General features: G+C 38.5%; 1 protein-coding gene across 3 annotated transcripts in view; it reads left to right on the top strand.

Moving 5' to 3' along the window:
- The window catches only part of SLC9A2 (solute carrier family 9 member A2), a 99,124-nt gene extending 86,703 nt beyond the window's left edge, over positions 1-12,421 (top strand). The window contains exons 9-12 of one of the 3 annotated variants that reach the window (XM_003922791.3): positions 3,790-3,886; positions 5,911-6,042; positions 7,286-7,376; positions 9,304-12,421. In XM_003922791.3, coding sequence (XP_003922840.1) covers positions 3,790-3,886; positions 5,911-6,042; positions 7,286-7,376; positions 9,304-9,674 — 691 coding nt within the window. In that variant the 3' untranslated portion in view covers positions 9,675-12,421. The other 2 variants (XM_074400550.1, XM_074400543.1) reach the window with 2 other exon arrangements.
- Positions 12,422-16,061: the final 3,640 nt, after the last annotated feature.

Raw genomic sequence — 16,061 nt, 5'->3', positions numbered from 1 at the left:
AAAAGAGCCTTAAACTGCTTCTATGTATTTCCCTAGACAATGTCTAACAACTGATAAAAAATAACCAAACGTATGAGTAGGCAAGAAAATGTGATTTAAAACATTAAGAAAAGGAGAAACAAAATAGTTTTAACAGGCCTAAAGGGGATTTAGATAATTGAATTATCAGACAGAAAATTTTAAAATGTAAAATGTGTGTGTGTGTGTGTGTGTGTGTGTGTGTGTGTGTGTTTGTGTGTGTGTTTAGGGAAAGGAAATTACATTGACAGCTTTGGCAATGTCATGGAGATTTTTAAGTGGAAATTCTTGAGCTACAAATAAAGTAACTGACTTTACCATCTTATTTGGTGGGTATAACAGCAGATTAGACAGTGTTAATGAGATAATTGATTAATTAGAAGATAGATAAGAAGGAAATAACCAAAATAAAGCAAAAGGGAAAAATACTTATATAGAAAGCTGCATACTGAGTGCAAAACAGATAAAGACAATATTAATAGGAGAAAAGAAATACTCAGTATTGTACAATTTTAAATTCTCCTCAAATTGATATTGGGATTCAATGCCATGTCAAAGTCCCTGTGTGTGTGTGTGTGCGTGTGTGTGTGTGTGTGTGCATGTTTAGACAAGTTGGTCCTAAAGTTTTAATGGAAAGACAAAAGGCCAAGACAGTTTTGAAGAAGTACAGACTTGAAAGGTTTACATTATTAGATAACAGGACTTCACATAAAGCTACATGATAGAGACAATATAATATTGGAAAAAGACATATAAGCAAGCCAGTGTAAAAAAGTAGTTCAGAACAGGTCCACCAACATATAGACACTTGATTAATGACCAAGTTTACAGAACAAGCAATGGCAGAAAGAAGGTGCCTTGAATAAATGGTTCTGATCAATTAGGAATTCATATGGAGACAAAATGAAATTAACCACTGCCTCACACTCTATCAAGTCAAGTTATATTGAAGATCTGAATGTGAGAAGTGAAACAATAAAGCTTTTGAAGATTCTATAGGCACATATCTTAATGTTGTGATAGGAAAAGACATTTTTAAACAAGCTCCAAAGAGCACTAGCTATAAAGGAAAAGATTAATATACTGAACTGTATTAAAATCATGAGATTTCATTTATCTCAACACATCATTAAAGGGGTGAAAAGGCAAACCACAGACTGGGAGGAAGATACCTGGCTCACCTAAGTTACAAAGGGCTAGGGGAAAATAGACAATCCTATAGAACAATGGACAAGGAACTTGTTCAGACACTTTATAAAACAGGATATCCAAATGACTAATAATTATATGTGCTCTGAAAACATACATGTGAATATTCATAGAAGCATTGTTTGCAATATCCAAAAGTTGGAATTTATCTAAATATGATCAACAACAAAATAGATGACCTGTGGTATACATACATCACGGAATATTATACATCAGTGAAATTGAATGAATTATAGCTACATGCAATAACATAGATGAATCTTCAACATAATGCTGAGGAACAGAAGCTAAATGCCAAAGACTGTGTATTATACTATTTCATGTATATAAGGTTCAAGTTCAGGGACAGTGAATCTATGAAGTCAGAATAGGTATTGCTGTTGGCAAAGAGGGAGAGAATTAGAGATTGGTAGGAGGGAACACGAAGTAATTTCTGGGATTCTAGTGAATGTTCTGTTTCTTAACTTGAGCAGTGGTTGCCTGAGTATGTTCACTTCTCTGAACATATAAGATTCATGAACTTTATATTACATTTTATAAAAATGGTTTAAGTGTAAACAGGAATGTAGTTGTACACTTGTCACTAGATGTATGCAAACACATTTTGGTAAGAATTTGGTAGGCACATTATACAAGAAAATGAGATATCAAAAAGACAGATTGTACTTAATGACCTCTTATATTCCTTCCAACTCTGAAAATCTGTGAATTGACTTTGATGCTAAAAAATAAACCTGACTAGAAAGTGGAACAGCTGTCTAAACAAAAACACCTCTCCCTGAGAAAATGCTTCTAATAAACTATCGAGTGATTGAGAGGAGGTAAAAATGAATCATCTAAATCTAGAGAAGTCTGTTCTGCTGAAGCATTAATTCTCTGTGTTTGCTCCTCTCTGTGAATCCATTACCCATTGCGCACTAGGTTTTTGCACCCCAGTAATTACTATTATGATTGGTTCACAGCAGTGGTAAATTTGCATTGAAAAATGTAAGAAAAATGTGTTCTTTAATTTCTGTGTCCTCAGTGCTTCTTCTGTAAGACCTGCATTTATGCATATTAACTTTCCCGGCTTTAATTTGTTTTCTTAATTTTTCTTTTCTACTTATTTTCTTATACTATATATTTTTGTAGCCTGCCTCAAACCCTTTGTGGAAGGAGTTAGAATAAAAATATATAAACGCAGTCCAAACTGTCTACTGTAAAAGTAATTACTTTCCATAAAATAACCTCAAAAACTGATTTGCAAATGCAGAACCTTTTTTGTTTTCTTTTGAGATGGAATCTTGCTCTGTCACCCAGGTTAGAGTGCAATGGTGCAACCTCAGTTCACTGCAACCTCTGCCTTCCAGGTTCAAGCGATTTTCCTGCCTCAGCCTCCCGAGTAGTTGGGATTACAGGCGCCCACCACCAAACCCAGTTAATTTTAGTATTTTTAATAGAGATGAGGTTTTGTCATGTTGTTCAGGCTGGTCTCGAACTCCTGACCTCAAGTGATCTGCCCACCTCAGCCTCTCAAAGTGCTGGGATTACAGGCATGAGCCACTGTTCCCATCTGCAAATACCGAACCACTTTTCTTTGGTTAGGTTTCTTTGAGCCTCTGTTCACAAAATTTTCATCAGCCAATCAATATGTAGCCTTTTTTTATGCATGTTTATGTTTACGAACACCTTATTTGATATATATTGCTGATTCATTAACAATGAACTTATGGTCAGGAGCACTATAAACTCACTGAGATCCAGCTTACTTCACGTATTTTCTCCATAAGGCACGTCACAGGCTTCTTGTGCTTTGGAACTCTAGTTATCACTTCAGCAATGTCTGGGGGCCATTTAAAGCAGCAGAATCATCAATAAATAGCATGAAAGTATAAAAAATCATGTCACTAAATAGACTGCGAGAAGGACATTATTTATACTATGAGAGTGGAAACAAGAAAGCAGATTTCTCCTTGTTCAACATGTTCAGGGAAAGTGTGTCAGGTGACTCCAGTTTTTTGCCACTCTCCATATGTTTGTGAATAACTGCAAAAATACTGAAATTCTGATATTGGGTTTATAAGTAAATGTTAGCAAGTAGGTGAGTTCATGATTATGGAACCCCGAAATGAGGATTGACTGTATATACATACATGTTATAAATGGTGTGTTTGCAAATATTTATAATGAGGTTTTTAAAATATGAAAACTTGATGATAAATTGAAGTCAACTAGGTTTCTGCTGGAGAAAACTATTCTATTACTTTATTTATGGAGTGTTACAAATAATAAAGTGATGTAGCATTATAAGCCATTGTAGTTTTTCTTCTTTGAATACATAGTGACATGATTGGCCTCTGAAAACGTGTGGATTATTAAATTTGCCATAAATGATTTTGACACTGAGATAAGAGTTATAGAATGTGGAATTATTTTAAGTTATTGAATAAACCCTAAGTGTTATTTTTAAAAATTTAAGATTCTTTTTAAATACTGGTATTATGTTTTTTATTTATAAGGAAGAAAATAAATGATTTTAATATTTGTTGAAAGGTAAAATATTCTTTTTCTAAACTTTGACAGTGATTTCCGTGAAGAAAAAATAAGGAAGGTCACGCCTGGCGAAATTGATGAAATTCGAGAACTCTTATCAAGAAATCTCTATCAAATCCGTCAGCGAGTGAGAATAATTTATGTAGCAAAATATTTACTTACCTTTGGCTAGCAGGATGTCTTCTGGCTTTGTGCTGTAATTGGAGGCTGCGCCATGACACTGGGCTCAGCAGGTCCTATGCTGGGCATCTTCTCTGCTTCTCTCAACCCCTCGTCAGGGTCCTGCTATCCTCCTGGAAACCATGGCTGAAGCCTTGGGGTCCCCTGGGAGTTCTGCTGCTGTGGGCTTAGATATAAAGAAATATACAGGTTGACTAATTTTAAAGGAATGAATCGATGGTTATTTGTTTTCAGGAAATAGTTTTATAGCTTAGACTTTTAAAATGGAGCTCACCCTCCTTGTTATTTATAAAGTGCTATAGTTTCCTCTCTTCTGAGTCACTTGCACCTCATTTCCATTGTTAGAACCTTTATTGTAATAATTTGCTAATAACACTGCTAAAAAGTAGAGAGTGTCCTCAATTGCAGTGTGTTGCAAGCATTAACTCATTTAGTCCTCCAATGAGTGGTAGGTGTTACTGTTATCTCCATTTCACAGATGAAGTAACTGAGGCACAGGGAGGTGAAGCGGCACATGGGCCACACAGCTTGTCAAGAGTCCTCCTTGCTCATGTGGTGACTGTTTCAGCAGCTCCTTACCTGGTCTGCCCATAAGGTCATCCCCATTCCATCCACATGACTCTTACCCGACCCTTTCCTACTACACCTTTTAATTTGAAATGAAACAAAACAATAGTTGTGGCTTCCAAATGAAGCTATTTGTTGAAAATGTGGACTCCATTTCCAAGTTCCACTTTATCCAACCATATTTCCACATCTCCCTCACCCATCTGCTCCCAAAACACCCAGGCAGTGAGAGGTTCTGTTTTTTTTCTTTGGCCCCGGTGGCTTTCTTGCTGTCCTGGGAGCATCTCACACCTTCCTGTCAGCTGCTCCAAAGCCTCCAGTTTTTAAGATTTCCCCATCAGCCACCGTGTTATTCCCATCCCTGTAGTTAAATGGAATAGCACTTGGAGCTTATCCTGTACCATGTACTTGTAGCACTTATTTTCATGATTTTGTATAATTGTGTTAGCCTTAGATGCTCAATGAGATGATAAACTCCTCAAGGCAGGAATGAAGACTTTTTCTATGCTACGTTTGTATCTCTTAACAGAACCTAATACATTTCTGAACACAGGGATATTCCCAAGAAGTACATGTTTATTCTATCAGAAATGAATTTAACTATTATTTATTATTTATTTTAGGAAACACATTTCCATATAGCTTGTAGAACTAAAAATGGATGCTGTGTTCAGCCCTAGTTTAGAAATTTTACTTTTCAAATACTGGGATGTGATCATTGTGGGGAGTGTCGCCAGCTCTCTTGATGTGACAGCCCAGTTGAAAAAAGGGAACATTCTGAAGTGAATCAGAAGGGGATGGCACCACCAAGTGGCTCAAAGTGGTTTGTTTTTAATGTCAATAATTCCTATTCAAAAGAGATTGTCGGACGGTGACTTGTATTTTATTTCCAGCTATTAATGATGGCTAAATACCTAAAAGAAATGTCAAAGTAGATACGGCACTTGCTGAATTCAATCATTTTTCTCATTTATGAAAATCACACTTTTCAATGAAAATCAAACCTTCTTAGCTGACTTTTATTAAAGGATGAATTATGTAGCACATACGTGTAATACCAGCTCAGAAGGCTGAGGCGGGAGAATCGCTTGAGCCCAGGAGTTGGAGGCTGCAGTGAGTTATGAGCGCCACTGCATTGCAGCCTAGGTCGCAGAGCGAGGCCCCAACTCTAACAAAAGAAAAAGAAAAAAAAAAACACAAAAAGAAAAGAAAATATAAATTCTTTGAAGATCTGAGAAGTATTAATATTTGTACTCTTAATATTTTGCTCTGCACAGAAGTTGTAAGTGCTTAGCTGAGGTGCAGATTCAAAGAAATGTGGTAAAGTCTTGGAATATCTGGGGAAATGATCAGTTTTTTTTTTTGTTTTTGTTTTTTAATGTCCTGTATGTGTTTTCACTTCAGACTTTATCCTACAACAGACACAGTCTGACAGCCGACACAAGTGAGAGACAAGCCAAGGAGATTCTGATTCGCCGACGGCACAGTTTGCGAGAAAGCATTAGGAAGGACAGCAGCTTGAATCGAGAACACAGGGTAAGTGAGTGTGTGCCTCTGGGAGACTTCCAGGGGTGGAGCCAACAGCCCTTCCATTGATCAGCTGACGGAATCATCAGCTCTGCAACTCAAGTGGCTGTTGACAGTTCTCAGAAGCTGGGGGAAGGCCAGGGTGGCTGGGGGGAGTAGAGTGTGCACAGGCAGTGTGCCCAGCATTGTGGCTGGTTCAGGGAATTGTCAATAGATCAGGAAAGCCACTTAAAAGTAATATTGTGGGTTGGGAGTGGTGGTCCATGCCTGTAATCCCAGTACTACTTTGGGAGGCCGAGGTAGGCGGATTTCCCTGAGCTCAGGGGTTCAAGACCTGCCTGGGCAACATGATGAAACCCCGTCTCTACTAAAATACAAAAAATTAGCTGGGTGTGGCTGCGTGAGCCTGTAATCCCAGCTGCTTCGGAGACTAAGACAGGAGAATTGCTTGAACCCAAGAGGTGGAGGTTGCAGTGAGCCAAGATCGTGCCACTGCACTCCAGCCTGGGCAACAGGGTGAGATTTTGTCAAGAAAGAGAGAGAGAGAGAGAGAGAGAGAGAGAGAGAGAGAGAGAGAGAGAGGAGAAAGGAAGGAAGGAAGGAAGAAAGAGGGAAAGAAGGAAGTACTATAAATAATATTGTGGTATATTGGTTTCACATAGCAGAAATGGCAGCTTATTTTAAATAATATTCTATATTGGGTTGTCAGAGATCAAAATGGTTATATGTGAAAAAGGAATGATATTATGTATAAAATGCAGCAGTGTTAATTAAAAGTTAATTTAAAACAATAGGGACTGTGGCATTTGAAATGACAGTAAATTAGCTGTAGTAATACTTTGTGTTCTATTAATATCATTTTTAAGATTTATTAAAGTAAAAAAACCTTAAATATATGTATATTTGTAAACATATCTTCCTCTCCATACATGAAGGTTCTAAGTCTTTCGGGTAGTACTTTTATATATAGATATTTCAATAGCTTTTCTTTAAGAAGACCTAGTGGTTTTCATATTTCTTTTCAATCTATTTCCCACTTATTTCTATTTCCCTTTGTAGGGATCTTCATTCTATTTTAGAAAAGATTTAATTATTTCAGGTTATAATAGTTACAGCCCCTCACAAAGTAATTTTAGAATCAACAACTAAAATTCTGATTTTTAACATGAAATTTTGCCATATAATTTTTAATCTTTAACATACAATAAATGCCATTTGTATAGTTTAAATAAGATTTTCTCTTCCTTTTAAGGCTTCCACTTCAACCTCCCGATATTTATCCTTACCTAAAAATACAAAGCTTCCAGAAAAGCTACAAAAGAAGAAGACTATTTCTAATGCAGGTAATGAATATACTTGGAACAAAAAAAAAAAAAAAAACTTTAAATTTATTTGATAATGTTTATAAATTAGAAAAATGTTCCTGTTATTTTTCTTCATTAAGAATGAGTTCAAGAGTTTGCAAATCTAAAATAACTAGGTGAACTTTGATTCACATTGCAACCTTTTGGAATGGCATTCTGTGCAGATTCTAAATAATCCAGTCAGTTATTTTCGAGCAAATATTGTCACCATGGGTTCATGAGCAGGTAAACGGAAAGTTATGAGTCTGCAAATGTGTAAGAAATTAAATTTTTTATAATAATTCTAATATATTTTCATGACAGCAGCCATATATTTACTTCTGGCTATAACTATAAAGCTTTGTTGTAAAGTCTAATGTCCTTTTATGTGATGATAGCTTTATGTAGACACCCAAGCCATCGTCTGTGAATCCCAGAAGAACTATATTAGGATTTCATGTTATTAAAATGTGCTATGTCAGGGCCGGTTGTGGTGGCTCATGCCTGTAATCCCAGCACTTTGGAAGGCTGAGGCGGTTGGATCACAAGGTCAGGAGATGGAGACCATCTTGGCTAGCACGGTGAAACCCCGTCTTTACTAAAGATACAAAAAACTAGCTGGGCATGGTGGAGCACACCTGTAACCCCAGGCACTCGGGAGGCTGAGTCAGGAGAATCTCTTGAAACTGGGAGGTGGAGGTTACACTGAGCCGAGATTGCACCACTGCACTCCAGTTTGGGTGATAGAGCAAGACTGCATCTCAAAAATAAAAAAAAAGGGGGGGGGGATGTCTAAGAAAATTAACGCAGAAATAGAAAGCCAAATACCACATAGTTGCACTTACAAGTGGGAACTAAACATTAGATACACAAGGACACAAAGGCAGGAACAGTAAACACTGTAGGGATCTCAAAAACAGGGAGGTAGGGAGCCCGGCAAGGGGCAGGGGTTGAAAAATTACCTATTAGGTATTATGTTCACTGCTTGGGTGATGGGATCATTAGAAGCCCAAACCTCAGCACCATGCAAAATACCCATGTAACAAATCTGCACATGTACCCCCAGAATCTAAAATAAAATTTTCTTTAAATGTGGGATGGAACAATCATTACCCCTCTTTATTTTTTTTTCTTGTTTATTTAATTAACTGAGAAGAGGGATGTCTAAATGATGACTGGTGGCAAAAGTGGGCAAAGTGAGAATGACATGGGGAAGACAAGGCAGCACTGAATATTTAGAACAGTGGCCCGTGGTCCCACCAGCAAACAGGCTTTCAGTTCCCAAGAACCTCAACTCCCGGACAAGCATTTTGTTCACTGCCCTACCCACAGCACTCCTGCACCTGAATCTGGTTCCAATCCTGTCTCCTCCCTTTGTTCGTGAAGGGTTTTGGCCCTTCTGTGAAAATATACAGGAAATCAGCAAAGCCGTGTTTGAGGGTCCAGATGAAGGCAAGAAGATTCTCCATAGCAGGTGATTATCAAACTGCCTACTGTGTTCCAGACGCCAGGCTGAGCCCTCCTGGGATCATTCCTCTGGGGCAGATGGGCATGGCTACTGATCCCAGTGGTGCTTAGTTGGAATCCCAGCTCCACCACCTACACATACCTCTTGAATCTAGTTACCCCATCTGTAAAGTAGGTACACTTTGTGAAGATGAAACGAGCTAATAAATTTGAGAGGACTTAGGATAGTGCCTGGCACACAGTAAGCTCTTCAGTGTGGGCATGGGTGCTCTCAGGGGTTATGTAAGATGCACAAGGCCACTCACCTAAAATTAGAAAATTATAATGAGCCCTCTGACCTCCCTTCTCCCCAGAGCCTTAGGACGGATCAGTTGCCTGACCCACTAAGGTACTGAAGTTACTTGCCATGCCTTCTCTCTAAAATGCTTGCCCACCTTGCCCTTCTTTTGCTCTATGATAGATGGCAATAGCAGCGACTCAGATGCAGATGCCGGGACCACCGTGCTCAATTTGCAACCCAGAGCCAGGCGCTTCTTGCCAGAACAGTTCTCCAGGAAATCCCCTCAGCCCTATAAAATGGAATGGAAGAACGAGGTAGATGTTGATTCTGGCCAAGAGAAGCCCAGCACACCCCCAACACCCAACAGCAGAGAAAAGGGTACCCAGACGCCAGGCTTACTACGGCAGCCCCTTCTCTCTAAAGACCAGTCTGACCCAGGGAGGGAAGACAGTTTGACTGAAGGCATTCCCCCCAAGCCGCCACCACGGCTGGTCTGGAGGGCATCGGAACCTGGAAGCCGGAAAGCCCGATTTGGGAGTGAGAAGCCCTAATGGAAGCAGCCAAAGCAGACCTGAGTGTCTGACCCAGCACAGCTGTAGTTTGTCACTCTGAAACCTGACACAACCGTGGAATCCATGTAAAACTCTCTGTGCATCTAAATACTTCTGGGGGGTGGGGGGTGGACGACAGATTCATGCCACTGATAAATGAGGCAAATGCTTCTCCAAAGAAAAGGAAAATCAAATAAAAGTCCCGCAGAATGCCTTTTGTGACTTATGGGTAGCAATTGTATCCATTGCAGACCTGAAGAAAAAAAATGATGTGTGCCTTTATTGAACTTGAATGACAGAACTTGAAAATTTTAACACACCCTTGTTGATGAAGATTTTAATATATTACATATATGCTTCAAATTTTATTTATGAAAAAAATATGTATATCTGCAATCAGTTGTTAAGTGAATGGCACTAAAAGTATCGAGAACAGCTTTCTTTCCCAGGGGTGAAGGATGGCGCCCGGGGGTGACTCCTAAGCTCAGGGTGGGAGCTTTTCCCAATCCTGCCTCGTTGGACCAGCTGGTAAGGGAAGAGCACAGCCAGACGCAGAGATGCCTTATGACTCAAACTGGGCAAACGATCGGAGTGCCTGGGCAGAAGGAATGGCCTGACTCCCAGAGCACAGATTGGAGATCCCAGGACTCCTATGAACTATTGAGAGTCTAATGGTTTTTAACTTGTTCCTCTGTCTACCATGTGTTTGGAGGTGACATCTAAATTCAATTTCTTCTTGTTTAAATGGTGCAGAGAGAAAGGATGCCCAGGCATCCACCAGCTTATAGTGTTGACAGATTTGGGAACAGCTTTTGATGAAGTCCCACCCATGAGGGTCCACGTGGCAAGTGGGGGACAGGGCAGCACCTGCCCACAACTTGCTGGTGGGTTTTATGTTGTGCAATACTAGGAGGAGGAGGCAGGTGATTCCTGTCGTGCTGATCTGTGATCACCTGCTTTAGTAGAATTTTTCCGTAGAATGTTGTTTGAATTTTGAGCCTCCAGGTTAGAGGCTCCAAGCCGACAAGGAAGAAAGTTTATAGACACAATATTCTAACATTTAACAGTTGGTGAGATATCAAGTTTTGAATTTCATTCAGGAAGCACTTTGGAGAATGTGGGGGTCCTATTGCTTTGCACTAGTCTGTATTTGTTACCTCTTCCCATTGGATAATACAGTAACTCAAAATTTTCATACAAAATTGAATTCTGCTCATTGGAGTACTTTTAAAAAGTATAGCAGAAAGAAAAAAGTGGAACATAAACATTAAAAGATCAATATTTGAATCTGTCTCTTAACTGTAGATTTTATTGGCCTTTTTTCTAAATAATTCTTTAAAACTTGACTGGAACATGCCTCTGCATTTCTGAGTGTAGAATTTAAATGAATTCACTCACACAGTCTTTTGATTTCCTACTGAAGATATCGCAAAGGATGCAAGTGGCTACAGTATTATCAGGAGGAGAACATGAACATGTTAAGACAAAAATCCTCAGCAGTGGTTCTCCACCCTTTCTCCATCTCCACCAGCATGGAGAAATAAATCTACACCTTTCTTCTCATTCTGAATTCTTAGAATACTGCTGGACTGTTGAGCATGAGACAGAGCAAAGAGTAGATATACAAGGTACAAGTTCATAGGAGCACAATTTCTTGATCTGAGGACAGTAGCGTAGAATGCAATTTGAAAACTACAGGCTTAGGATTCTGTGCCAAAAATCTCTATTTTACATGAAAGTATTTATATGAAAATACATTTATTCTGCTTAACATAAATTAAAACTGGCATAGAATTTTATGATAATAACATGATTCATTAAGAGATGTGAGGTAGTGTTTTGAGAATGCCAAAAATCAATTTTCAGAATAGCTACAGTTTATGAAATCTGAAAAGAAACATGGAAATTGAAAGTGACCTTAAAGAATAAATCTCCTAATTTTTCCTCGTTTCCTATGTTGATAACTATTTTAAGAGTTCGGCTTTCTGGAACTGAAGGAGAAAACATGAAAATGTTTATATCACTTCTTGTTAAGTAGGTAGACCAAATTCAGCCTTCAGCAATTCATTCGTAAAGAATTTGGATGACCATGTATAAAGGAAAACTTAAATCTTAGTTACCAGTTTAAATTTTTTCTCATTTGTTGAATGACAAAGGCAATAAAAATAAATTAGACTTCATTTAGCTTTTCCTCTATACTTTCTTTTTGCAATTCTTAATTTCTAGTTACTTGTCATTATGAAGGAAAGTATTGACCAAATATTGTCACAATCTAAATTTCTGTAGTACAGAGAGCTCTAGCCCTTTGTAAAGACCTTTCTTCATCCAAACAACACTTGATCTAACCAAAGTTCCAATGTGACTGTAGATTTTTGATAGCTCTTTGATGTTGGTTGTAACAAAATTTCATTTTAACTACCTGTAAGTAAAAATTCAGAGTTTATTACTTTATATGTAATGCTAAGGGGAGACTGTTGAGAACAGTTATGTCAATGAGCAAACTAGAAATTGGCTTCAAAGTCTGATACTTTTAAAAGCACGTGTTTTGTGTATATGCCAAGAAAATGTCTGTGGAGAGATTTCTTTCAGCTTTTGCTCAGCTTTGTGGTGGGGTGTACTGTTTTACCTGTGGTGAGGGTATTGATTTATATAAAAAGCGTAGAGAAACACAGTACAAGTCTTGGCACGTTTTGCATTTATTGTACTGCCCGAATCATGTTTATGTTAAAAGTCATGTTTCTTAATCAGTTATGAGAACGGCAATATTTTTGTCCAAGTGCACACTGTACTTTCTTCTTAAAAACGCGATTAAAGAGATCACTTTGTCCAGTTGAAGGAGCTGTTGACATTATCCACTGAGGCTTGAACAGCACGTGCTGATTGTCCCGTCAATCCGAAAATGAACTCTTATGGCTCAGAACACACTGGTGGTTTCACGTGTGTGGCTCGCTGCTACTTTTTATCCCACTTTTTAATCAGCCATTTCTTCAAACCCCTTCTAAGGAAAGCAGAAGCCTTGTTTGGATACCAGCTGCGTGGCATAACCATGGCTCCTTGTCTCTGATAGATGACACTTTCCTCTAGAATCCCCCCAGCATCATCCACTCTGGGTCTAGCCGACACCCTTAAACAGGGGTCAGCCACCGTGGGGGTGTGCAGCTCAAAGATGCAGATGGGGCTTTGCAGACCACCTGTGTCACGTTGGTGCCTCATTTTTTGATTCTTTTTGTTTTCTAATTTCCTGCACCTTTTCAGATAAAATAATATTTTACTACTTCTAAGTATAGCTAATAAATAATAGCTTCGTTCTCTTAACCACATGGTCAGGAAATGAGTTTTTCTAGGTGTAGAGTTAACCTATCTACTGTGAATGGATTTTTATCAACTTTCCAATCTACACAGCATATGGATTATTTTGAATGGTTCAGAACCTACGTCAAGACTTCTCAGTATGTGCAGAGGTTGTATGGGAATCTGTTGTTCTACTGAAGGGTACAGAAATGTCACTCCACGAGCTGCCCAGCAGACAGAATGCCAGACACAGAGGCTGTGGTTTTTCTGATTTCTGGAACAAAACATCTTGAATTAAAAATTCAAACATTTTTCTCCTTTCTTATTTTATTGGCTTCTGTTGAGTCATAAGTATGACTGGAGATTAAATTTCTAATTTAGATGAAGCTCTTTGTATCCAGTTAGGATAACCCTGCTTACCAAACAAATTTGTGTAGGTACACAGATGAAGGAAACTTTCCCTGTTTCTATGAAAAATCTTGCCAAAGTTTAAATATTAAATCACATGTAAGCCTTTAATCGCTAATGGAGAAAATGATACATACATGAAAACAGAACAGTCCCAGCTTTTATATTTACGTATGAAACCACTCTCATTTGTGTTGAATGGGATTGTGATGGCTAGAATTCTTGAAAGGTAAGAACTTCAAAGTATTAAAAATTTCAATTCTATTAATTCTAAATCCATATATCTCAAACTGGGCTACCTCTATTACAGCGTAACAGAAACTGATTAGAGGAATAAACATTTAATTGGTTCATTAAGTTTTATATCTAAAAAGGGCTCAAAGATGGTGTATGCTTTGAAATACAAAATACCTCCTTCCCACACCCAAAGAAAAATAGTTAATTCCAATTATTGCCTTACCAAATAATTTTTAAAGATTATACAAAGATGTGTATCAACACACCAAATTTTAGGTTTCCATAAATACATAGTTTGGTATCTGATTAATAAACAATAGATTTGCTAACATAATTATGTCTTACTGTTGGACCTCTAGTTTAAGTCCTGACCTTTAGCTGGAAAGTTATTTTGAATGGCAGTTCCAGTTCAGCATGCTTTCAGTGTTATTCATGCCAAAGAGATGCACAGTGAAGGTACTTTGAAGGTGACCCAAGGAAAATGCTCATCCTTGTCAGTGATGTCACAGACGTGGTCAAACAGATGTTGGGCTTTGTGATGGCCAGGCCTGTGCTTTGACCCCACAGATTAGACTACTTAAGGCAGACACCTGCCTCGTCATGTACATACAGACCCACAAGGGTCCAGCCTGAGTCAGCAGCAGAACACCTTTATTATGTTCGCCTTGGATATTTCATGCGGTTTCGATTTCATTAAGCAAACTTGGGTTAGGTTTAGGTAGGTCAGCTATCACACCAAAAACTAGTTCTCATTCCGGATAAGAGGCTGAGTCTCAACTATTCAAAATGGCATGGAGATTCTTTGGTAAGCCCGAAGGCTGTCTCCCATCGATGCTGTAATTTGTGATCACTAATAGATATTTTAACCACTTTCTTCCTCTACAGTGGAGGCTTCGAGAAAAGAACTGTATTTATCAAGATGTAGTATAGTTTAAACAAAGACTGATCAAAATACAATTCTTTGTTCAAACAAGATCCTTACCTTTTATTATTATGCTGTATACGTTACTAGCCATAATTAACACTCCTTCCTTAATGTTTATAATTATCTTCTCCCTGGAAGGAATGATACACATGGTGTTCAAGTCACTTTTAAAGATAAGAATCAGTGGCCAGGCACCATGGCTCATGCCTGTAATCCTAGCACTCTGGGAGGCCGAGGTGGGTGGATCACCTGAGGTCAGGCATTTGAGACTAGCCTGACCAACACAGTGAAACCCTGTCTCTACTAAAAATACAAAAATTGGCCAGGTGCCTGTAGTCCCAGCTACTCGGAAGGCTGAGGCAGGAGAATTTCTTGAACCTGGAAGCGGACGTTGCAGTGGGCCAAGATTGCACCATTTCACTTCAGCCTGAGCGATGGAGTGAGACTCCATCTCATAAATAAATAGAAGAATCAGCAATGTTTCTTATATTGAGTCAGGAAAACAGAAGATTTGCTCTTATTGTTTTAATAGACAGCTATCTATAAAATGGTGTTTAGATAGATACCTGTTTGGGAAAAATGAAGGATCTAAATATTTGTGCATCTGCTTAACTAGAAATAAATCCTACTGTGAGATGTTACCTTAAAACTACAGTTGATCCTTCGCTAACAGATTTGAACTATACAGGTCCACTTACATGGGGATTTTCTTCCACTTTTGCCACTCCTGAGACAGCAAGATCAATCCCTCCCCTCCTCCCCTTCAGCCTATCCAAAGTGAAGACAAGGATGAAGACCCTTATGATGATCCCATTTCCACTTAATTTTTTTTTCTTAACATTTTTTTCTCTAGCTTACTTTATTGTAAAAATACAGTATATAATTAATGTTGGTAGGGCTTGTCAACAGTAAGCTATTAGTAGTACATTTTTAGAGAGTCAAACATTAAAATCAAATTTTCTACTGTTTTGGGGACTTGGCAATCCTAACCCCTGCATTGTTCATCAACTGTCCTCCATTTACTGGCCATCAGTATGTCAGATTATGTATGTATTTGGTAACAGCATAATGATTTTAAAAGCTGAAGCCTTGTTTATACTATTAAGACGTGTTCTAGCATACTGGAGATTACATTTTACAAAGCACTTCTGGATCCTGAATTGAAATATGTGGCAAGAGACACCAATAACTTTTTTTAATTGTACTTTAAGCTCTGGGGTACATGTTCTCATCCTGCAGGATTGTTGCACAGGTACACATATGCCATGGTGGTTTGCTGTCTCCATCCCCGTGTTGCCTACATTGGGCATTTCTCCCGGTGTTATCCCTCCCCAACCCCCCTGCCCCCCACTGTCCCTCTCCTCCCCTGGGCTCCCCACCTCCTAATTTACCCCAGTGTAAGATGTTCCTCTCCCTGTGCCCATGTGTTCTCATTGTTCATTACCCGCCTACGAGTGAAAACATGTGGAAGATATACTAATAACTTCTAAAAATATACCTTATTAGAATATATGATAGTACTTCAT

This window comes from Saimiri boliviensis, chromosome 1, assembly GCF_048565385.1.
Source record: "Saimiri boliviensis isolate mSaiBol1 chromosome 1, mSaiBol1.pri, whole genome shotgun sequence".
NCBI lineage: Eukaryota > Metazoa > Chordata > Mammalia > Primates > Cebidae > Saimiri > Saimiri boliviensis.
This window is presented reverse-complemented; position numbering and strand designations above follow the sequence as displayed.